The 24,691-nt window shown below is 39.1% G+C and overlaps 1 protein-coding gene across 3 annotated transcripts in view; it reads right to left on the reverse strand.

The window, feature by feature from the left end:
- Positions 1-24,691, reverse strand: part of cin (Molybdenum cofactor synthesis protein cinnamon) — a 127,444-nt gene that overhangs the window by 23,832 nt on the left and 78,921 nt on the right. For all 3 annotated transcript variants that reach the window (XM_067155822.2, XM_067155824.2, XM_067155823.2), the window contains 4 exons: positions 21,085-21,360; positions 16,732-16,916; positions 6,676-6,792; positions 478-636 (listed from right to left, as the gene is read on the reverse strand). In XM_067155822.2, coding sequence (XP_067011923.2) covers positions 478-636; positions 6,676-6,792; positions 16,732-16,916; positions 21,085-21,360 — 737 coding nt within the window. The remainder of the gene's footprint in view (positions 1-477; positions 637-6,675; positions 6,793-16,731; positions 16,917-21,084; positions 21,361-24,691) is intronic.

Below are 24,691 nucleotides of genomic sequence, written 5' to 3' on the forward strand. Positions count from 1 at the left end.
TCGAGTGGCACAGCTAATCCACATATCAAATGGTGATTTGCCAATTCTACATTTGTGTACTCTTTTACTGCATTGCACCGAAAACCCAGTTATTGACAAGCACCAATGAAGAGTTAACGTGCTTGCCATGTCTATAATGAACACGAACGGTTGATGCTAAGTATAGTAAGGCAATGAAGTGCGTCACAAGTCAACATAACACATTCTGCTCCCGTGTGTTTCCCATGATTCATGTACTATGCAGAGTTGTAGAAAATGAGTTTGAACATGGAAATAAAGCGTTTGAGGACCCATGTCCATATAACATACTTTCTGCTTCTACATGTGAGGAATGTGTCCTGAAAGTTTGGTGGTACGTTACTGTTATATCCTGTACATTTGCAGTATGCGTAATGAACACAACTTTTTTTTTTTTCAACGGACATATATAACTTTCTTGATCCAATGAAAAAAATAAACAACATGGGAAATACTTACTCATCTCGTGCAATGCCTAAATCCACTGCAGGGAAGTTGTGATCAGCAAATATCCCAAGAAGCATAGTCTTGTTGCTGTCCCGGATATGGCCTGGTATTAAAGGCTGGCAAGGATCCTGCAGTTCATTGCCAGTCGATAAAACTGCCACCATAGGGAGCCTGGTACATAGGAAAACTTATATAGACATGTATCTAAGCTATACAAAAGATGTTACTACTGTCAGACTGATGGAACACAATCTATAATACCATACTGCTATAAAGTAAACTTCATGAAGATGAGGCATGGTATGTTATTTTACACAGGTTCCAGAAGTGAGGCTCAATGGAATCTTGGGCAGTGAAAAAAGGTTTGCAAATACAAGAACTTTCAAAATTTGCCTCAAAAACTTACTCAACTATAATCTAACAAGCGGCCTGCCCTGTCTTCACACAAAAGCAATTCTGGTTATGGTGACAGGCCTTGTAAGATCTTCTAGACATCATTAGTTGATGTATGTAGTACGTAGCTCATGGAAATGCTTTTCTGAGGTACTGGCCACCTGCCTGTTAGCTCGCTCCTTCCTGTCCATGCAATGTTTAAATCATTCCTGAGCTTTCACTAAACCAATGGTAACCCCTAAATCATCCATGCAAACTATAATGGGTATCTTATTCTTAATAAGGTTATTGAAGTGAATAAACAATTTAATATGGTTTCTAATAACTGGATTGAATTTTTTACCACAAACTATTCAGTAACATAAAAACACTTAAGTTGCCTTGTACAGATAGGTATATTATCACATGCGTGACGGGCCCCGAGAAATCTCGTAGTACGCTCGCCAGCGGTAGGTGACGGGCCCCGAGAAATCTCGGTTTTATTCACGACATTGTTTTCGGTCTTCCTGTGACATCTCTTGACCATATCTTGAACTATTTCGGACGTGCACATTGAGGAGAATAAGTCGTAGCTGTATATCTGCCACGTTTCTTTCATTCACAGCCTCTTTTATTCTTTGATTTAGTTTAGAAACGTCGACTTTCTTTCTGCCGGTTCAGTCAATGACAAGATGGAGCGCCCGCGGAATACGGTGTTAGCTGACGACGATATTTTAGAAGAATTATATGTCGATGATCGTTCAAATGGAAATAGTCTAATGAATTAGTGGAAGCTGAATGTGAGAGTGATAGCGGAAGTGATATTCAAGCCTTTACAGGCCGTAATTTACCTAGAGTACTTATTTATTCAAGTGCTTCTGACGACGACAACGATGTAAACATTTATGATGTGTTAGGAATTGACGCTGAATATGGTTTTGTAAAGGCAGATCCACTATTACTAGGGGCATTGGAGATTACCCATACCAACTTTAAAGATAAAATATTGATTGGTTTAATATTTATTTACGTTTTTATAATCAAGTGCACCCTAGTATGCTTAGTAGAAAAATGTCCGGTCCACAGGGTATGTGACAAGCTCAAGCATCCGGTCAGCAATGTGTTATTATATGAAATAAATTTAATGAAACATAAGCCTGCCAGTGCCCAGTACCTGTATAACAGGGCTAGCAGAGAACTTCTCCTTCCAATGCAACAGTCTATTACATGGCGCACAGTTCTTCACGTTTGAAACCTTTCTACCAGTCTGAATTTCCTTCAAGTTCTTTCTTCAGCTTCCTTTGGGAGGAGTACCCTCTGTCTAATTAGTCTCATACACTAAAAATGTACCTCACCAGACCAAGAGCACTGTTTTCCACTACATTCAACTATTTCAACACAACATTATGATCATGTTTTATGGATTTTTTTTTTCATGTACAATTAGTTTTATGTGCATGTTATAAGGTAATAATGGTACATTTGCCTTTCCATAGGTATCTTGATTGTTGCCACTGATGCTTTCACGGCCCATACTTATAAACATGATACTGTATAGGTTTTTGGGCTTATGCCATGTCAAGAAAATAAGGTGAAATTCTTTACGTTTCGCAGACAACTGGGCTCTGCGTCATCAGAAGAAAATCTTGACTGCCCACGAGAAAGGCTTCTTAAACAATGACTTTTTGAAAATTCAGACGTTATAATAGAAGTGGAAATGGTACGTTCATTCGTCAGATGGCTCCCCGGACGTGGCACAGCGCTAGCGTTCGAAGCGGAAGCTGACCAAACCATCAGAATCAGTCTAAGAGGGTCACACAACATGTACGTAACATATGACATTGACAAAAGCCTGGAACGAAACATCTAGCAATGAGGAATGTACGAATTTGGAAAACACCAAGACGAAATAACAACATCAAGAGCTATGATGTTTACGGGAAACAATGTTAAATATCAAAATGTTATGATTTTAAGACCACAAGTGAAATAGTGGTTATGTGTAACGTAATTTTTCAACAGAACTATTTTAGCTTTCAGGTCAGGAACACATACGGTAGTATGTGACAGCAGACGGTACTACATGTGACCATCTAGCTGAGGGTTGGGCGGCCAGTACCAAATCCGACAAACTAAGGCAGTAAAAACGGCTAAAGGTGGACGAGTTCTCCCTTAGGCAGCCTTTGTGTAGGAAATGACACACAAATTCACCAAAATACTGCTGCCTTGCAGGTGTGGCAGGGAACTGCTAAAGGCTAAGGGCGTGCACCCCAACAGAAAATCCTCTACAGAGTTAAGACATAGTAAGTCAGAACAGAGTTGATGAGATTGTTCCTTTCAAAACCAAATTAAGCCTCGTATGTAAAAGTGTTATAATTAACAGACATGACAACAACTTAAGAAACAAAGAGAGGGGTCAAGTAAACACCAGATTTGTGAAGGATGAGGACAGCATAATATCAAAGCCAGTGTTTAATTACCCACTGGTCAGAAACCTAAGACTTCAGCTAACAATTCATTATACAATTGTTTTAGGAATAAAGTGATCTGCTATAATATGTAGGTACTGTAGCTACTTCTATGAGCCCAAGGGCAAAAGAATGTCATATCTGTTCTTCCATGTTTTTCACATCTTTTATTAGTCTCTTGTTACTTTAACAGGCTCCAGTAGAGAATTACTGATATTTGTTCTCTCGACTTTTTCACACTTTTTAGTGTTGCCCTTATCCCCTGAAACACTACGCACACAATGTAAAATGTACTAATGTGTAAATTTTAATATAAATAAAAGTATTGATTAGGTGGGAAAATCCAGTCTTATAATTGTGATTGTAATACATCTTGTACATAGTTTCCTTTGCATCTATTGGCACATCTTTGTCCCATGACATGTTTCTTACATTATGATAGAAACAGCTTCCAGCTTGAATCCTCTTACTAATTTCAGCATCCAGTCGAGCATTCTCTATTAATTCACTCCCCAGGTATTTGAACGTCTCCACTACTTCCAGGGGCTTGTCTGAAAGTCTAATCTGACCTTTCCCTTCTTTCTTCCCTCTAATCATAACAAGAGTTTTACTCTTTTCTACACTTATTTTCAATCCACATTCTTTGATCTTCCCATCCACCACATCCAACTGTTCTTGAACATTCATGTCCTCCTCTCCCCAAATCACAATATCATCTGCAAATAACAATATGTTCATTTCTCTTCCTCCATATGCTGCTTTTGCTGTTCTCATGGTGTCATCTATTACTATTGTAAACAGGATTGGTGAAAAACTTCCCTGTTTCAGCTCACTATACCGCTTTTCACGAGAGTTTAATCCTGATGTAAACAAACAGGCGGATTGCCTTACCTTTGCACGTGGACAAAGACATAGTTGATTGAAAAAGCAACCGTCGCACTCACTCAGCTGTATGCGAGCTCGAAGAAAAGTAGTACGTCGCATTAATTTAGTTTAGTTTATTACATTTAGAGATATGTTAACCCTCTCGTGAGCACAAGCTTCATATGAGGTCCCGAAATTATGTTTCGTTTAGTGCGCTGTTCATTTAATATTGTTATGAATTTGTGGAAAATTATGACTCTGTTCTTCACTTTAGACCTCATGTGAGGTGTGATATTAGTTACCACTATATCTATGAGATGACAGCATTTCCTTGCAGCTGCGAAGTTGTAGGCAGTTGTGGCGCTCTTGTTATTTGTGTGTTTCATATGGAGACTAAATTATTGAAATTGATACATCCTTTACAAATATATGCAACTGATAAGTAAAAATGTTTTATATAGCAGAAAAGCATGATCTTTCCAATGGTATTAGTATTTTTATTGTACATGCAATTTATTACCACTAGTTTGTGTAATAATATAGGGGCCTCATATAAGGTCTAAATGTACGAGAGGTTATGGTTCACAGTCATAACCTCAATTAGAACTACACCATATTGTAGTGTTTTGGTGGAATTGTTTATGCAAACCAAGACAGACTACTGATGTTTCATGGTACATTTGTCATATATTCTCATTTCTATGCATTTAGAACAAAATGGATGAAGAACCAGGGCCGTGTGTAGAAAATGTAGTCTTCACAGCAAATGTCACAATATACTCTGCGCCCTGTCAGTAATACAATCGCTTTTGCGAGATACGGAAGTATTTGCACTTCATTGACAATCAGAACATTCCAACAGACATCAATGATCGGCTTATACATTTACGTCCTATGATTGACCATTTCAAGCACATCTTTAGATGTTCTTCCCAGCCAGAAATATTTTCATCAGGTAATGAGATGGTTCCTTTCAAAGGCCGATCAAATCTGAAACAATGTATGAAGAGTAAACCCTAAAAATGGGGCTTAAAAATTTGGGTCTCAACCAGTTCCTCAGGATACATCCATAGCTTTGAGATCTATCAAGGAAAAGTGCAAAATAGTGAAGGTCATTCTGAATTTGGAGCTGTTGGTGATGATGTTCTTAGGCTGTGTGAAGACGTGAAGTTCAAAAGCCATAAGCTTTTGATAATCTGTTTACGTCGATTAATTTTCTCTAGAAACTTCTTGAAGATGGCATTTATGCTTCCAGGACTATCAGAGCTAACAGGCTTTGTGATGCTGATCTCAAGCTGCAGTCTGTGAAAACCTTGAAGAAGGAATCGAGAAAGTTGTACTCTGTTACGTCGCAGTCCAACATCACAATAACCTGCTGGCATGATAATTCATTTTTACACGTAGCATCTACATTTGCTGGAGCAGAACCTGTAGGTGTTGCTAAGAGATGGTGTCGAAAACTGCGCGCAATCATTGAAATTCCACAACCATATTCCATCAGCATTTACAATTCCCACATGGGTGGCATACATCTAATGGACTCGCTCGGAGGTCTTTATCGGCACACCATAAGGCACAAAAGAGAGTACTTAAGAGTATTCCATTATCTACTGAATGTGACCACTGTAAACTGTTGGATCCTCTGGAGAATGAACCCAGATTATGAGAAGCTGGATCTGTTAGAATTCATGTCCTCAGTAACTACTTCTCTTATTTTCATGGGAAGCAATCATGAACTCAAAAAAGGAAGACCCGCTCACAGATGCCACCAGCAACCAAAAAATGGTTGAAAGTGAAGGCTACCTATAAGCTGGGAAAGGATAAAAGTGCCACCTTCACGGTTGTTCAAGGAAAACCAGGTATGTCTGCCTTTGCTGCTAATATGCCCCTTGTCCATAGTGTTTTGAGGAATTCCATAGCAGGAAAGGACAACAGCCACTCCTTAATACAAAATTTAGTTTTGTAAAACGTGCACGTAAAACTGACATCCAGCGCACAGCATCTCCCAAGAAAATTATTTCTCAGTTCAGTTGTGTTGTGGTGTGTGTGGACTCCCTTCATGCACATAGGCCTCATATGAGGTCCATGGAATTTTCAAAGAAAATGAACTATTATTTCTTTTTCTTTAACATGATTGTGTTTTGTAACCTTCCAATGAATAAAAAATCAAGACAATATTTTTTTTTCACTTCAAACTGAAAATGCGTGCACGAGAGGGTTAAGACGGTTGAAGTGGGAATGATACTGAAGCGGATGATGGAGTCTGAGAGTGAAGGAAGATGATTACGAGATAGATCCAAACTAAGGCGCTTGGACTTGATCAAGGAAAGCATTACAAGAAGGAACCTAGATTGGAACACAGTTGAGCTGGACAGAGAAAGACGGAAAGGTGCCATTAACGTCAGAGTCCGTCAGGAGCTGAAAAAAGGAAACTGTTAATGATGATGATCACAGAAAAGAAAAGAAAAACTTCAGATGTAAAAAACTAATACAAATACCCACTCACCTGTGGACAGATACTGAAGTGACTCCAACTGTAGCCAAGAGTCCCAGTTCACAAGGGCCAAGATAACTACCATGAGTAAGCACTAGCTGTCCTGCAGCTATGTCGCTACCTGTGGGCCTGCAAGTATAAATACATGAGAAACCTAACTCACATGATTGAAAAAAAGTAGATGGTTATGAAAGAAAAATATTTATTTTTATATTACAACCAACTTATATTATGAGAGAACGTTGTATTAATGAATGACTAAATAAAATAAATACTAAAAGCCGATAACATCATGCCTAGAACATATTTTTGATAACAATGCAATGACACAAACTCGCGTAATAGACCCCATTTTTTTCCAATTTGAAAAGCTGCAAAAAGTAAGGGGGATGGCATGTCCAATATGTGAGATCCTCCCATTCTGTATGATGAACTTAATGACTCTTAGACCTACATAATGATAAACAGTGAACACATGACTTTCAGGCCTACATACCATTTTCACTCATCTACACAACCCCATAATGGGAGGACCCCAGCCTACCCCTTAAAATTTTGGAAAAATTTCCTTGCTTAATGAATATATTTCATTTTCAACAAAAATGGTCTTAGTAGGTAATATTTCAAATCTTAAAATTGGATGAATTACTGTATGTAATAAAACTAGTAAAGAGACTGACAGCGGCACACTCAGTTGTGTTGAACACACAATGCCGTACACTTGCCATGAAGCATAGCAATTTGAGTAGATGCCAGGAGTCAAGCCGGATAACAAAGAAGCCGGGTAAGCCAAAGTTCTATAAATACTCTCTTTCGACCCCAGCTGTACCATTAAAAACATCCTTCTTATATCAAAACCCAATTTTACTGATATTTTATAACTTCTTATGTAGTACATGCTAGTTATACATAAGTGTTTGTTATGTATGCACAAACTGTAATGCACATTTCAAAAATTATTAAACAACGGCACAGCCTCATTGTCAGTGGAAAAAAAAGCCTCTCCTCTAATGGTAATCTGACGAATACCGAATAGATTTATTTCCCACCGCCACTGGCAGTAAATTCTGAATTTTCTCCTAACTGTCGCTGAAATTGCAAGGCTTTTTTCTGCAATATTGACCCAGCAATGGGAAAGCACTTTTCTCTTAAGTGTTCATGCCACAAAAATAATGCTTCCTCAACTTCTTTACGCTTACCTTGTAACATAGTTTTTCTTACTTTCATTCTATTTCCACTACCTTGGGCAGCACACCACTTTTCAATTTCTGCTTGATTTTTCTTCTAGTCTCAAAATGTACTTCTTCCTACCCCTGACTCCACAGCAATAGATTTGGTTGTTACCCCAGAATTTAGTCGCCTGATAGCACGTAGTGGTTGGATAGAGGAAGATGGAAAGGCACCATAAACACTCCAACCAGGCAGGAGCTGAATGAAGGAAACAGATGATGATGACGACGATTAAGTCCGATGGTTCGGGGAGGGGGAGCAAGGAAGGAGAGATAGAGAGAGAGTGTGTGTGTGCGCGCGTGCGTGCCGTCTTTAGCATTATAATTTATCACTGTTAGGGGACCTTTTTTTACAGATGTGCAGGGGGTTGCATATCAGGCGTCAACTCCGAATCCCTACACCAGGCGTCTGCGGAAGCCACATGCCATGATTAAAATTTTGATTTGATACCGAAGACAAAGAAACTCCTTTTCCGAATGTTCTAAAACCAATAGACTGCTCCATTCACACCATCGAGAGAACAGGCACTGTTACAAGACTACTACAGCTACCACATAACTGACAATGGGTTCTACGCAATGCTGGGGAATGTAGATATTTCATAAAAGTATTTCTTTTGCACTGGTTGTAATTAATATTTGTCACTAATAAAGAAACAGCTTGCGTATAAATAGATTTATTTTTTACTCTCCGACGTTATACAAAACAAAAATTCATAGTAACTATGATCACAGCAGAGTGCATGTACGTGCTATTGATGATGCTATCCGTATGTCGATATGACCGTAGGTCCACCAATAAAGTATATTCTATTTTAAAGCATATTCTTGTGTTTAAAAACTAATTCACTGTTGTTTCCCAAACAAAGAGAAAGTACCTACATTCAGTCTTGAATGGAAAAGAAAGATGAAAGCATGCATGAACCACCTGGTATTCATACAAATGTTCAACTTACATGAGTGAAATGTTCATTGCCCATCATGGTCATTATGCCTGTTGTACACCAACAAATTTTTCTTCCAATTCAATACTTCACAAGAAAAATAGACAAATTTTGTTAAAGGTTATTCAACATTGCAGAAGGTTTGACAAGATTTGAAAAGATTTGATAGCATTTTGTTTTAAGATGGAGGAAAGGCAAACGGCAGCTGTGGTTCTTGGACTTGCAGTGGTATATATTCTTAAAACTGTCGGTGGATGTAGAGTGGGTCTCAACTGGTCCGTGGCACGACAGCTCTGCACTCAGGGTGGCCAACGAGCAGAGTAGGGATGGACACGGCTCAACGCCTCTGCATTCAGGAGACAGAAAGGTGCTGGTCCCCACCATCAGCTGTCCTGAGAATGATTTTCCATGGTTTTCCATTCTCCTGCAATTCCTAATATAGACCATGGCCGCCAACCCTCTCACCTTCTACGAACATCTCCATCTCTGATACAAATCTCTTGGCCTGAGAAATGGTGTCATCGTCTAGGAGGCTCACTTCCCCCTTCAGGGGAGGAATGAAAACATTTAGTAGCAGTTGTTTGACCGAGATGAAAATGTTGTTTATTTTTCGATCAAAACTTTACCTCTGGAGGTCGCGTATGATAACCACACATAAAAACAATGAATTACACTTTCGGAGGACCACTTAAATGTTATTAAGGCAATACAGTATATAAAACATAAAAGGTACACAAGTCACATATATTCAGATGTACGTGAATTACAAAAGGCACTAGTACTGAACGTACTTCTTGTACATATACAATAAAATTTTATTTACACATGCGGTACGTACTGACACAAATTAACACTCGAAATATTCTTTACACTTGTGTTCCTAATTGTTATTGTGCCAATGGTTTGGCTGCACCTGAAAGGTTAGCACTGTTGTGCTAGTATTTTGTGAGACTGCTGTCTCTACATGTTACTAGCGGCATGTCTGACGCGCTACTCCCTTTTCTCTCGCCAGTCACTCGCGCCAGAAAACAGTCCCGGAAGCCAAGTGCTGCCCTCTATTCACAATTTCAAGAAATATAAATAAAACACTACAATAATGTAAGTTACACAAATAAGTCATAAAATCACTCAAATATAACTGTTAATGCGATATGCAGTAACATACCGGCCCACTTAAAATGTGCTCACATTTTACAAATTAAATGCAATAACAATGAAATTAAATACCCTGAAAATAAGACAAGTAATGCATGAGTTCTGTCTCAAAAAAAAGAAAAACTGTCAAGGCAAAGATAAATACATATGCACAAATACACAAGAAAATATGGACGACGCACTACACTGAGGTCACTAGTCAATTGGGAGTGGGCATAATTTGCACACAGGTCTCCTATAAACTCCTGTGGGTGTACGGACATCAACGACTCTCACCAACCCGTCCTTGCCTGGAAATGTTTGCTCAATGATGCCTAGTCTCCAGTCCAATGGTGGAGTGTTGTCCTCCTTAATTAGGACAACAGTTCCTGTAGATACACTGGGCTGTGCTGACTTCCATCTCACGCGTTGCTGCAAGCTGCCCAGATAGTCGGATGACCACCTGTTCCAAAAATGTCCCTTCATTTTTTGAAGATGATTCCACCTGGAAAGCCTTGAAGTATTTGATAAGGTTAGGTCTGGTTCAGGTATGGCCATCATGGGTTCTCCTATCAGGAAATGTCCGGGTGAAAGATAAGAGGTGTCATTTGGGTCATTGTTCAGGAGAGTGATTGGACGTGAATTTAAAATGGATTCAATCTGACAGAGAAGAGTGGTCATTTCTTCGAATGTCAAGTGAGCGTGCTTGGTGATTCTAGTAAGGTGAAATTTCATAGATTTCACCCCAGCTTCCCAAAGACCTCCGAAATTTGGTGCTCGTGGAGGAATGAATTTCCAGGTAAATCCTTCTTGGATTCCAACATTATCAATTTCACGTTGGTGTTGCTCTGATTGGAATAATTTGTTAAGTTCTCGAAGTTGATTTCTGGCTCCGATGAATGATGAACCATTGTCACTGTGAAGTTGAAGTACCTTTCCTCTCCGGGCTATCATTCTCCTTAAGGCAGCAATGAAGGCTTCGGTGGTTAAATTGCTTACAAGTTCCAAGTGAATGGCCTTGGTGGCTAAGCAGACAAAAAGTGCAACGTAGCATTTTACTCTCGTGTTACTACGTGGAGAACCCTGTTTAATGAAGAAGGGTCCCGCAAAGTCTACACCGCTATATAGGAAAGGACGAGTGGGTTTAACTCTTTCAGCAGGCAGCTGGCCCATCAATTGCGATGAGCTCTCGGCCTTGAACCTGTAACATGTCACACATTTGCGAATGACACCTTTGACAGTTGTCCTGGCGTGAGGAATCCAATACTTCATTCTAAGTGATGCAACTAGTAGCTGTGTGCTAGCATGTAGTAATCTTAAGTGTTCGTCACGAATAATTAATTTCGTGACATGGTGATGCGCTGGTAGTATAATCTGATGTTTCTGGTCATATGCTGCGTCTGCATTACGTAATCGCCCGCCCACTCTGAGACACTCATCTTTATCAAGAAATGGAGCGAGAGATTTTAACTGACTTCTCTTGTCAACTTCTTTTTTCAGTTGAAGATATTGAATTTCCTTCTGAAATTCCTGGTGTTGAATATATCGTACACAGCAAAGTAGTGCATTGTTGCATTCTTCCGTGCTTAGATTTCCTGTAATCTTCGCATGTGAGTGCTGTAAATTGTAGATGAATCTTTTACAGTACGCAAAGACACGTTTCATTCTTGATAACGAGGAAAACCGTGTAGTGATGTCTTCATTATCGCAGCTGTTGATTGCACATGTAGTGGGTTTGGCTTCAAGTGCTTCTGAGGTACATTCTGCAGTACTGATTGGCCATAATTCTTCAGGCTGGCACAACCAGGACGGTCCATGCCACCAGAGGTCATGTGATTTTAATGCTTGAGGCTCGCTTCCTCGTGACAATATGTCAGCTGGATTCTCTTGTGTAGACACATGATGCCATGTGCAGTTTTCTGCCGTGTCCTGGATTTCAGAGACCCGGTTGGCGACGAATGTTTTCCACCTCGTCGACGGTGACGCAATCCATTGTAAGACAATTGTAGAGTCTGTCCACGCATGAATAGAACTTATATCCAGGTTGAGACTCGTGAACGTTCGCTTAAGTAATCTTGCTAACAGGAGAGCGCCGCACAATTCTAAGCGTGGAATTGACAATTGTTTAAGTGGGGCGACTCTTGATTTAGAACACATCAAATTGCATGAAATAAGCCCTTCTTCATCTGTGGTACGAATGTACACGCAAGCCCCGTAAGCACGTTCAGAGGCGTCGCAGAAACCATGTAATTCACAATTTACAACTTTAGTCTTACTTAAAATGTACCTGTCAATTTTGATGTCGTTAAGTTCTGGTAATTGCGAGTAAATAGCATTCCAAGTGTTAAGAAGCTGACTCGGCAGGTCTTGATCCCATTTTAATTGAAAGGTCCAGAGTTGTTGCATGAAGACCTTGCATGAGAGAATAACTGGACCCAATAAGCCCAGAGGGTCAAAAATTGCAGCAATAGTTGAGAGTACACTTCTCTTGGTTGCATGGGAAACCCTTTTAACAGTTATGTCGAATTGAAACTGGTCCGTAGAAGGGTGCCAGAGTATTCCCAATGTTCTTACTGTGTCTGCATTGTCGAGTTGAAGTGGTGATTTGGTTTCTCTATTTTCTTCTGGTATTTTTGACATGACCTTACTGCTGTTAGAACACCATTTCTTAAGTTCAAATCTCCCTCTTAACAGTAATGTCTCTAATTCTTGCTGTAAACGAATGGCTTCTGATTCAGTACTGGCTCCGGTTAGGAGGTCATCAACATAAAAATCCTTTCTAAGGACAGCTGCTGCTTGTGGAAATTCCTTTGACTCGTCATCGGCTAACTGTTTCAAACACCTCACAGCGAGAAAGGGAGCACTTGCCGTACCGTAAGTAACTGTCGTGAGTTCATAACACTGGAGAGGTTCGGTGCTAGTGTTTCTCCATAGTATTCGTTGTAGTTTCATGTCCTTGTTGTCAACTTGTATTTGTCGATACATTTTTGTAATATCTGCGACAAGAGCAATCTTGTGTGATCTGAAACGTAGTACAATAGAATGTAGGTCGTCTTGTATGGTAGGACCTACGAGTAACTTGTCATTCAAAGATACGCCACTGTCAGTCTTAGCAGACGCATCAAAGACAACACGAGTTTTAGTGCTGGTACTTGTTGGTTTGAATACGGCATGATGTGGCATGAAGTATCCTCCATCTTCAGTGCACGTGGGTACCGGTTTCATGTGGCCAAGTTTCAGATATTCATTCATGAATGCTGAATATTCTTCTCTTAATTTGGGATCACGATTAAGTTTCTTCTCAATACTGTAGAATCTCACTACTGCCTGAGGGTATGAATTCCCTAACTGCGATGAAGTCTGTTTAAGTGGCAGTCGAACTCGGAACCTTCCTGTAGCATCTCGCGTTGTGTTCTTAGTGAAGTGTTCTTCGCAATCTCTTTCTTCTTTGGTGATTGGTGGCATATTCAGTTCTTCTATTTCCCAGAATCTTTTAAGGTGTGTGTCTAATTGGTCTACCTGGATGAATAGTGATGTTGCATGTTCCCCTTGGTGTTGTATGGGTGCCTGGCCAGCTACTACCCAACCCAGTTTCGTATTCTGCAATGTTGGATACCCATCACGAGTTTTCTTGCCCTCCAATATAACCTTAAAGAATATGTCTGCACAGAGTAGCAAATCGATCTTGCTTGGAATGTGGAAATTTCTGTCGGCATATTTTATATTGGTGGGTAGATTCCATCTTGAAATGTCGATTTTTCTACTTGGCAAATTGTTTGTAATCTTTGGTAGCACTAAGCATGTGGCATCTATATTGAAAGGGCTGACCGCAGATTGCAAATGAACTGTAATGCAGTGTGAGGTTTGAACTCCTGCACCGTTAATTCCAGTTACTGGTGTAACATGTTTTTGTTTTCTTAGACGTAATAATTGAGCTAGTTCTTCGCTCACGAAATTTGTCTGAGAACCTGAATCCAAAAGACATCTAGCCTCATGCATATTACCGTGAATGTCCTTAACCTTGACTATCGCTGTTGATATCAAGACTGTAGACAGATCGGATTCCTTGACAGCGCAGTGAGTAACATCTGTTGAACGGGTTGTGTGATTAGCTACTGCTTGGCGTGAGCTGTGTTCTCTCTCTGTTTCCCGTGAGCTAAGCATTGGCCTGCTGCGGTCACGTCTGGTGTCATCATGCAATAGTGAATTGTGATACTTTCCGCACATCTTGCACGAGCCTGATTGGCACTGATTGACATTATGATTACTGCCCAAGCAGTTAAAGCATAATTTGTAATCTCTCACAACATTATGTCTCTCATGGACATTGAGCCTTTTGAAGGACTCGCACTTAAATAGGTAATGTGAGCCCTTGCAGAGTACACATTGGTAATTAACACTAGCATGCACATTGCTTACTTGATGTTTGGGTGTAGATCTAATCGACTGTTTAATCTGTTGAACTTGAGTACCTGGCTTGATTGCCTCAAGTGCTAAACATCTCTTTTCTAAAAATGTCCACAACACCTCCAGAGATTCTAACTCAGAACCTGAAGTGTGTATTTCCCATGCCTTCCTAGTCGCTGGGTCTAGTTTGTTAATTAACAATTGTGACAATAATAAATCTTCAATTGAAACATCTAAGTCAAGGGCTTGTAATGCTTTTACATTGGCCTGACTTGTGTTTATAGCCTCTCTGAGAGAATTGGCATTCTCTTTCTGGATTGAGTCTTGCTCTAATATCCGTTTGATGTGGATTGACGAAATTAATTTGTTGTTTTGAAACCTGTCTATTAACCTTTGCCAAACTATGCTGTAGTTTTCAGCCGATAGAGGGAGACTTTGTGCAATTGAAAGAGGTTCGTTTCTTAGACTGCTAATTAGGTAGTGAAATTTCTGTATATCATGCAAATCTTGATTGTTATGGATCATAGATACAAAGGAATCGTGAAATCCTCTCCAGTCTTCGTACTCGCCTCCAAATGGTTTCAGTGTAATAGTAGGTAATTTGATGTGCGCCCCATTGTAATTATTGCTTACTGAGATATTCCCTTGACTGGAGTGTCTGGAAAGACCTGTTATTTCATGCTGGGTGATTATTCTGTCTATGTCGACCTTTATCTGATGATATGTGTCTTCAAATATTTCTCTATCTGCTTCGTATGTTTCTCCCTCCTCACTGATTTCTAGCTGGGATTGAATGTCCTCATACCTTTGTTTCAATTCCTCTAAACTTTCCCTACGAGAGATAATAGCCACAATTCCCTGCTCACTGTTAAACCCATCTACGAAGTTTTTAATACGTGTTACGCTGCCCTTTATTACACCTCGTTTGCGTATTAGAATTTTAATACTCTCCTCTGCCATAATGAAAGGATAGGAATAAAGATATGAATTGGATCTGACCTTGTAAGGTGTGGGAAGTAGTTGTTGTCATCAAGGAGCCATCTTGATATGGCTCAGGGTTGCTACTGCCAACAGTCCACAGGTTGTATTCCACAGCGCGGAAGATTTGACCGGCGCGGTTGGTAGCTCTGATTTAGCGGCGTGAGTTCGCGCGTAAATCAGCCATGTGGCGAATTGCGTCATAAATTGCACCACGATACATCACAATATATTATCGGCATAATCCAGTCACTGTAAATGCACTATGTTTGTTGTCACATAAAATGAAAGCTCGAAGTATCCGGCCCGGAGGACCAAAATGTTTGACCGAGATGAAAATGTTGTTTATTTTTCGATCAAAACTTTACCTCTGGAGGTCGCGTATGATAACCACACATAAAAACAATGAATTACACTTTCGGAGGACCACTTAAATGTTATTAAGGCAATACAGTATATAAAACATAAAAGGTACACAAGTCACATATATTCAGATGTACGTGAATTACAAAAGGCACTAGTACTGAACGTACTTCTTGTACATATACAATAAAATTTTATTTACACATGCGGTACGTACTGACACAAATTAACACTCGAAATATTCTTTACACTTGTGTTCCTAATTGTTATTGTGCCAATGGTTTGGCTGCACCTGAAAGGTTAGCACTGTTGTGCTAGTATTTTGTGAGACTGCTGTCTCTACATGTTACTAGCGGCATGTCTGACGCGCTACTCCCTTTTCTCTCGCCAGTCACTCGCGCCAGAAAACAGTCCCGGAAGCCAAGTGCTGCCCTCTATTCACAATTTCAAGAAATATAAATAAAACACTACAATAATGTAAGTTACACAAATAAGTCATAAAATCACTCAAATATAACTGTTAATGCGATATGCAGTAACAGCAGTATTCTTAAAAAGAAGGGAAATGCGCAATAAACCATACTTTACACGGGGAAAATATTACGTTAATGTGATTATCTTCTGCATAATTTCTGCAATGTATTTACTGCCATAAAATCATTTGCAGAGGTTATGTTATAATGCATTTACATTAACTGAATAAAAATGGTAGCAATGCAAAGGAAATTTATATTTTATTATATGAAAATATATTAGGAATATAATAATAAGAATATGCAAACATTGTTTTATTGCCAAGTGATTTGATAAGTTAACTTGTGAAGTATTGAGAATTCAAGTCCTGAATTTTACAAAAATTTGACTGTATACAACAGGCTTTAACGAATCATAATTATGCCAAAACACTCGCTGGTCATTTACACAACTGTTACACCAGTGTCAAGATGTTTAGAATTAAAAGTATATCTTTCCACAGGGGAACTGGAAAAACTAGTATGTCAAAAAGCAATTACCTGATGTCTTGACCAATAAATGGAGGTTTCAGTATCTCGATTTCCAACTCTGTACGCCCATCATCTCCCTCCTTAAGTAGTCTGGTGTCTTCTACCTGCACAACACAGTCAGCTCCGTCTGGTACTGGAGCTCCAGTGTTGATCCTCATTACTTCACCGCGACAAACACGTCTGATCTTATTGGGCTGCGGGATGAATACCACATTATTATGGACTGAAATCTGTCTCTCATCATCAATGTTAAGAACGAATGAAAATTTATTTCAACTTGCTCTCACCAAAGGTTGGCAGTTGACAAAAATTACATAAATAAAATTGACACATTTCAGCGTTAATTATCGTGGTAATTCCTAGCTAATTCCAGTATAAGTGGTTTTGCATTAATGATACTGAACCATTGAATGTGGCAATAACAATATCTGATATTAAATTTAGATTTGCCGAGCAAGTGGCTGTGTGGTTTGGGTCAAATACCAAACACCTTGCATTCGGGAGATAGTAGGTTCGAACCCTGAGGATGGTTTTTCGTGGTTTTCTGTTTTCACACAAGGTAGTTGCTGGAGTTGTACCTTAATTAAAGCCATGGTCGCGTCCTTCCCACTCCTAGCTCTCGCCATTTTACTGAAATACAGTAGTTAAATAAAATACGTTTGTTAATTTGTTAAGGCGTCCAGTTAAAATGGTCTGGATGATTCGAGTCCCGATGGTTGAAAAAATTTCCACCATCAGAATGTTGGCGGCAGGGTAGGACAGGTGGTGGTATACAATTTCTAATCACTACATTGCATGCTAAAAGTCTGGATTCAATTCCAAACCTTTCTGCAGTGTTCATATGGAATGAGCCGATATGAAGACCTGCACCAGGCGAGCTGAACACGTCCTTGGACACTCAGGATTGAAGAAGTACACAAACACGCAAGATATTATGATACGATCATTGGCCACTAAAAACCATATGATAAATAAATAAATAAATAAATAAATAAATAAATAAATAAATAAATAAATTGTGCTTAGCAAAATTTATGAATTTTCTGAGAAGACAAACTTCAATACAATGAATACAACTGACCTATCCAAGTAAGCCAATAAGGGATATGATGAAAAGGTTTCTTCTTTCAATTCCTCGGCCATTATTTCCATCGCAACATTTTTCCAAAAAATCCTAAATTGGCCTCTCCTCACCTCTACTGATTAGTCCATCTGTGTAGTCTGTACACACTGCAGGTTCCCTGTGGCAAGTTTAAGATAAGCTGATTGCGAGGTCTGAATGTCAACACACTCTACCTAGCCTTTAGTTCCACGTAAAGTTTATAGTTTTCAGTGGGTACACTTGTGACGAGGGAATAAAATTTTCCATTTCTTCTGAACTTTGCTAAAAATTAACCAAATAACATTCCCTCGTAAAGGAGCATCTTAAACGGAGCGAAGCACAATATAACGAAGTATTTTATAATGGCTACCACTAGGAAATTTCTAGGAACCAGGCAAAAAGCGCGTATTACTCAGGGTAGCATAATAAATGGGAGCGTCTTATCGAGGTTTTACTGTATAGTCTGATTTGTCACTTGCTTGTTCCTTTCCTTTGCTGGTAAACAGTATAACAATAAATAGAATACAAATGTGGATTTGCCCGACTCCTTGGCTGAATGGTCAGCGTTGAGACCTTCTGTTCAGAGGATCCTGGGTTTGATCCCCAGCTGGGTCGGGGATTTTAATCACGTCTGATTAATTCTTCTGGCTAGGAGACTGGCTGTTTGTATTTGTCCCAACACTGTAATATTCCTATTCAGACCACACACTACACTATCAAACACCACAGAAACATCCCGCCACATAGCACTGGCATCAGGAAGGATATCTGGCTGTGAAACCAGACCAAATCTGCATGTGTGACACAGTTCACACCAATCACACATTCATTTATTTAACCACTTTAAAATACCTCGTTAGTGTGTTCCTCATTAACATGTTTTCCCGCCTTAGCATGTTGTAAATTCGAAGTCCCGATTCTCATCGTATTAACTCTATATAAAAATACCTCACTTATCGCGTCATGAATGTTCGCTGTTACCGCTTACAATGATCACATTTTTCCTAGCTCTGAAAATGTTGTCATCCTTCGTGAAAGAAACGTGATTTCCAACTCGGGTAAGAACCATCTCCACAGTTGCATGATTATGGATAAAAGCCTTAAAAACCTGAACTTCACAGGATAAGCTGAATCTTCGGGGAGCAAGCTGTTAGCCTCAGGAATGTTCAGTTTTGCTTGCCGGTTAGCAACAACATTGGTGAATAACACAGTGAGCCTATTTGTGCCTGTATTTTGCATTCATTCAGAAGTTAGAAATTCATTTTGTGTTGAGTGGTACAGTGATGAAGTGTAGCGAATATTTGTCGCGTGATACGGTAGCCTATATCTGGATTAGGAATATAAACGTGTGAAACTGGCTAGCGTGGTGTATATTTGTCTTGTATACCTAGTTATGGATATGGAAAATGTTGTGAAATTCCATATTAATAAAGACAAAATCTGAACTGGACTGACGTCCCCATCTTAAAGTGCACAGAAGTTGCGAATGTTGAACTCGCACCTTCGAGTTTTGGCTTGATCACACGAGTTCGTCGAAGTTTATTCGAAATGGTGGCCAAAGTCATTACTCCCTGTCACACAAGGTCGTGTGTAACCTCCAGTTCACTGTCTAAGAGTGTGACCAGAAAATAATGTTTAATAACCTGATGCTCTGAAATAAAAGGCTTCTACTAACATTTGTTTTAGAAAGAGTGTGAATTGCAATAATATTTTGATATTTTTATTGCACACATCATGTTTGTTGTCTGGTGTTTATCACACCTTTCAGTGCACTTGTTATTTTATAAGCCCCAGCGAAAAAGGTTTTCATATTTATCCTCTCATGATTTTTCACACATTTTAATACTTTCCTCTCATCTTTAGAAATGGTAGGAATAGTTTTCACTGTACCCACAGACACATGAAGTAAAATGCCCTCACGTCGGAAAAAATCGTATCTAGTGCTTCCATATCCCTGTTGGATAGTTTTTATTCATATATTCAGTAGTACCTTTTCTTCCTTAACACGTTCTTTTTTGTTGTCCTCTGCAGAAAGTCTTAACGAGGTTTTACATATGTGGTTCCATATTATCAATACTATTAACAGTCTTAATTATGCTACTAATGGCCGTACATGTTTCGACAACTTAGAAGGCTCTCTTCTCCAGCGGCATAATAAGCACCAAACATTCTCTTGGACTTGTTACATCATAAAATCACAATCCTTAGTTTATGCTCGCCACATTAAAATAATTGTAAACATTTATAATAACTGTCAAACTGTTCTTGGTTAAATGATTTTAAAAAACATTAAATATATCACCCTATGAAATACAAACATCTAATTCTAATCTTAGAATATCATTACAAAACAAAAAACACACAATGAAGAACTTGCTGAAAGAGTCTGTATATGTATAAAATTGTAAATTGATGCATTGAAAAACTTTGAAGTGTTAGCAGCTCTTACTGCTGACTCTCTCAATCATTAATTATTTCATGGTCCTTTGCAATCTTTCTTGGTTTGAGAAAGCTGCTTAGCAAACGCTCAAAAAACAAAACAGGATCTTGACCTTTATTGATTTGGAAATCAGGCGAACCACATAAAATTATCCTTCTCCTTTAAAACAAGAAAACAAATTTAAATTAGAATTGTCTTACAATAAAATGAAAAGAAGATTTGGATCTATTAGTGAATCTCACTCACTTAACGGTTCAAATGTTAGCCAGAAAGACCAAACTTGTTGCGTACACTATCACCTTTAACCTGCCTTCCAAACAAGTATGACCTTGCTGCCGAGTGACCGCTGGGAAGGGGAACAAGTGGATGGCCATGAGCAGCATAATTAAGACCGTTAATAGTACTGACAAGGTGGAACCATATATTTAAAAGTGTTTAAAATATAAATGAATGTGTGATTAATTTTGAGTGAATATGGATGCAAGATAATTAATGTAGTAGTAGTAGTAGTAGTACTGGTGGTGGTGGTGGTAGTAGTAGTAGTAGTAGTAGTAGTAGAATAATAATAATAATAATAATAATAATAATAATAATAATAATAATAATAATAATAATAATAATAATAATAATAAGAAGAAGAAGAAGAAGAAGAAGAAGAAGAAGAAGAAGAAGAAGAAGAAGAAGAAGAAGAAGGAGGAGGAGGTGGTGGAGGTGGATTTCAGTGCGATTAGAGTAGACAATTTAGGTGATGCCAAGAGAAAAGAAATTACTCCTACTGTCACCCTTTACCACCACTACTACTACATAAGTCATCACTTACCTCATGTCCTGCGACAGAGTCACCAACAACAACGCGCACACCTGTCCCGTCAGAAGATACAGCTGCATAACCATCTTTTATAGAGGCTGGAAATGGTGGCAGTGGATCCTTAGCATGAACATCTGCAACCAAAATACGACCCAGAGCATCTGCAAAGCCTACATTTTCAGCTTTCATTGCTGAGGCATGTTGCAGTATGATCTTCTGGGCAGCAGATACCTCGATCACGGGGTAAGGAGATTCTCGGTGCCTTCGCGCAACTCGTGAAGCGTCCACCTGTAAAGAAAATCATTTACTTCAAAATTTGATACCTATCTGTCATAGCTTCACCGACAGATTATGATAGTGAAATAGGGATCATTTATGTAAATATTGTTGATTCAGTGCTAGAGATAATCATAGGTACTTCCTCTCATAGTAAGAAAACAAAAGGAAGCCTCTCGAACAAAATCTAGAAGAGGAACAGCATGGATTTGGACCTGATCGATCCAATACTGACCTAGGAAAATGAAATGTCACATGGCTTTTAGTGCCGGGAGTGTCCGAGGACAACTTTGGCTTGCCAGATGCAGGTCTTTTGATTTGACTCCCGTAGGCGACCTGCGCGTCGTGATGAGTGTGATGATGAAGACGACACATACACCCAGCTTCCATGCTAGAGAAATTAACCAATTATGGTTAAAATTCCCAACCTTGCCAAATATTGAACCAGGGACGCCTGTGACCAAAGCCCAGCACGCTAACCATTTAGCCATGAAGCCGGACACTGACCTAGGAATAAGCCAACAATAGCAGTCTTTCTTGGCAAACAGAAGACATAGGATCACATTTCTTGCTATTACATTCAAGAAGTATTGCTTAAGAAAGGGATGCAAAGGACATTGTGGCTAAAATAAAGCAACTATACCAAGACACTAAAAGAGCTGTGTCCTAGTACGAAGGCTATATTTTTAATTAAGGACCGGTAGTCCGCATCATTTAAATCCCACGCATTCATTCTTTCATGCTCACGCACTGACTCCCGGCTTTCCTTATGCACAAACATACGCTTACTAGCATATTGGTACTATGTAGCTATTTTGTGGTACGCAATGGAACTCATGATGATCGAGCGGCCTACCGCGTGCAAGATACGGTTAGTTATCTGGTTAGTGAGGGCAAGGAATGTGCCATCAGCAGAGATTCATCAGTAGATCCGTGAAGTGTACAGCTCCAATGCTACGAGTGATTGAAAAGTCCATAAGTGGGAGAAGTTATTCAAGGGAGGTCGGGAGAATGTTCATGACGACTCACGCTATGTTCAGTCGTCTCTTGATCAGTGATGATATTGTGCATGAGGTTGACACCGCCCTTCATGCAAACAGAATATTCACAATATCCTCTCTTGTCACTTCACTTTCCACATGTTTCAAGGACAATTCTCTATAAAATTGCATCCAAAAAGTTGGACTGCAGAAAGTTGTACAACCAGTAGATTTTGAAGATGCTGACTGAGGAACACAAAATGAAGAGATATGCTTTGACCTTTCTAACCTGGAACCATGATAAGGATGATTAGTTATTGGTTCACATAATAATAAAGGAGAGGGTGAGAAGGATGGAGTTGGCATTCAGACTATGCCACGACACCTGTAAGTCCAAGTTCCTCTCAATGCAGGCCAAGTTAAAATATTACTGCACAGCGGTTAGAATGGAGTGCCTTTATGGAGCAGAAACCGTGACGAGGATGGCTGACCCAGTCCTTGAAAAAAGAGAAAGAAGATTCTTACGAAAAATCTTAGGCACAAGAAAGTCGGCTAGTGACCCAAACACATTCCAGTTATTTTTTGCTAGGGGTTTTACGTCGCACTGACACAGATAGGTCTTATGGCGACGATGGGATAGGAAAGGCCTAGGAGTTGGAAGGAAGCGGCCGTGGCCTTAATTAATGTACAGCCCCAGCATTTGCCTGGTGTGAAAATGGGAAACCACGGAAAACCATCTTCAGGACTGCCGATAGTGGGATTCGAACCTACTATCAATCAATCAATCAATACTGATCTGCATTTAGGGCAGTCGCCCAGGTGGCAGATTCCCTATCTGTTGCTTTCCTAGCCTTTTCCGAAATGATTTCAAAGAAATTGGAAATTTATTGAACATCTCCCTTGGTAAGTTATTCCAATCCCTAACTCCCCTTCCTATAAATGAATATTTGCCCCAGTTTGTCCTCTTGAATTCCAACTTTATCTTCATATTGTGATCTTTCCTACTTTTATAGACGCCATTCAAACCTATTCGTCTACTAATGTCATTCCACGCCATCTCTCCGCTGACAGCTCGGAACATACCACTTACATGTAATAAATATCATTTTTGGTCCGTATTGATGATATTAGATTGAAATAATAACATTAAGTTATTTATTAGACCACCTAATCAATACAAAATCGTCTTGGATGATTTACATAAATTTGTTAGCTAATAGTGGGACATGTTTCGCCTTCTCTGAAGGCATCATCAGCCATAGTCTTAACCTTAAATTAAAAATAAGCGTCTAAATAACATGTAGTGATGAAATGAATTTTAAAATCTTGAAGAGATTTGAAGTAAAATAACATTAAAAATAACAATGATGGTTTGAAAATACAATGTGATGAGATACAATAGTGGAAGTATTAACAAAATTAACCTTAGAAGGCTGCTAAAATAAGTACAATGGAATAAAACAGATTGTTAAACAACAAGTAGTAAGATTGCATAAAAGTAAAGTTGATAGTAATGGCGGTTATAATTTGACGATGGCGAAAAATCTTATATAATCAAAGTAAAGAGGAGAGAGTAAAAGTCAAAGTTAGTCGGGAGATCCGAAGTTCATCATGATCTTGAAGAAAAAAGATGAAAGTCAGATGCATATGGTGAAGTTGTAGAACACGTTGAGGATATGAAGTTGGTGAATAGAAGTTGAAGAACAGTTTCAAATAGGATCACTATGGACCATCTCAAAATTTGAAGTGATGTTCAAATGTTGTAAATTGTGAGTTTGTAGATATTCTAGTTGAAAAAGCATATACAAGTGGAATCTGTAAATGGAAGCAAGAAACGTAGAGTTAATTGTGTGAAAAGATATTTGAAAAATATTGAAGTAGAATCTTATGCACTTACCATTTGACGGTGACAAAGATAGCTTGTAATATTATGAGTTAGAAGTATTTGCAACAGTAGACTTCTTGCTACGTGTGTTATAACTGAAGTTTTGTGCTGGAGGTGGAGGGGGATCTGTTTGCGTTGACGTAACTATTAGAGGGGGGCTGCTATTGGTGGGAGGGAAGGAAGAGAGTGTATTACTGCGTGTGTTGTAACGGTGTAAGGCTATTGGAGGGAGCGATGTTCCGGTGGGTGTGGCTATGGGTTTATTGGTTGTATTTGAATTAGAGGTACTAGCGGCGGGGGGAAGGGAGGGGGGTATATTGGCTGTAGGGGAGGTGGGAACTCTAATTGATGTGAGGTTGAAGATTTTTAAGAATTTGTTGGTGAGGGAAGTTGATTCTCGTAATAAAATAAGAATCTGTTCATACAAGGGGCTTTTTTTATCAATAGTGTCATTTAGATTTTTATCTTTATTAAAATG

Source organism: Anabrus simplex, chromosome 11 (genome assembly GCF_040414725.1).
Source record: "Anabrus simplex isolate iqAnaSimp1 chromosome 11, ASM4041472v1, whole genome shotgun sequence".
Classification (NCBI taxonomy): domain Eukaryota; kingdom Metazoa; phylum Arthropoda; class Insecta; order Orthoptera; family Tettigoniidae; genus Anabrus; species Anabrus simplex.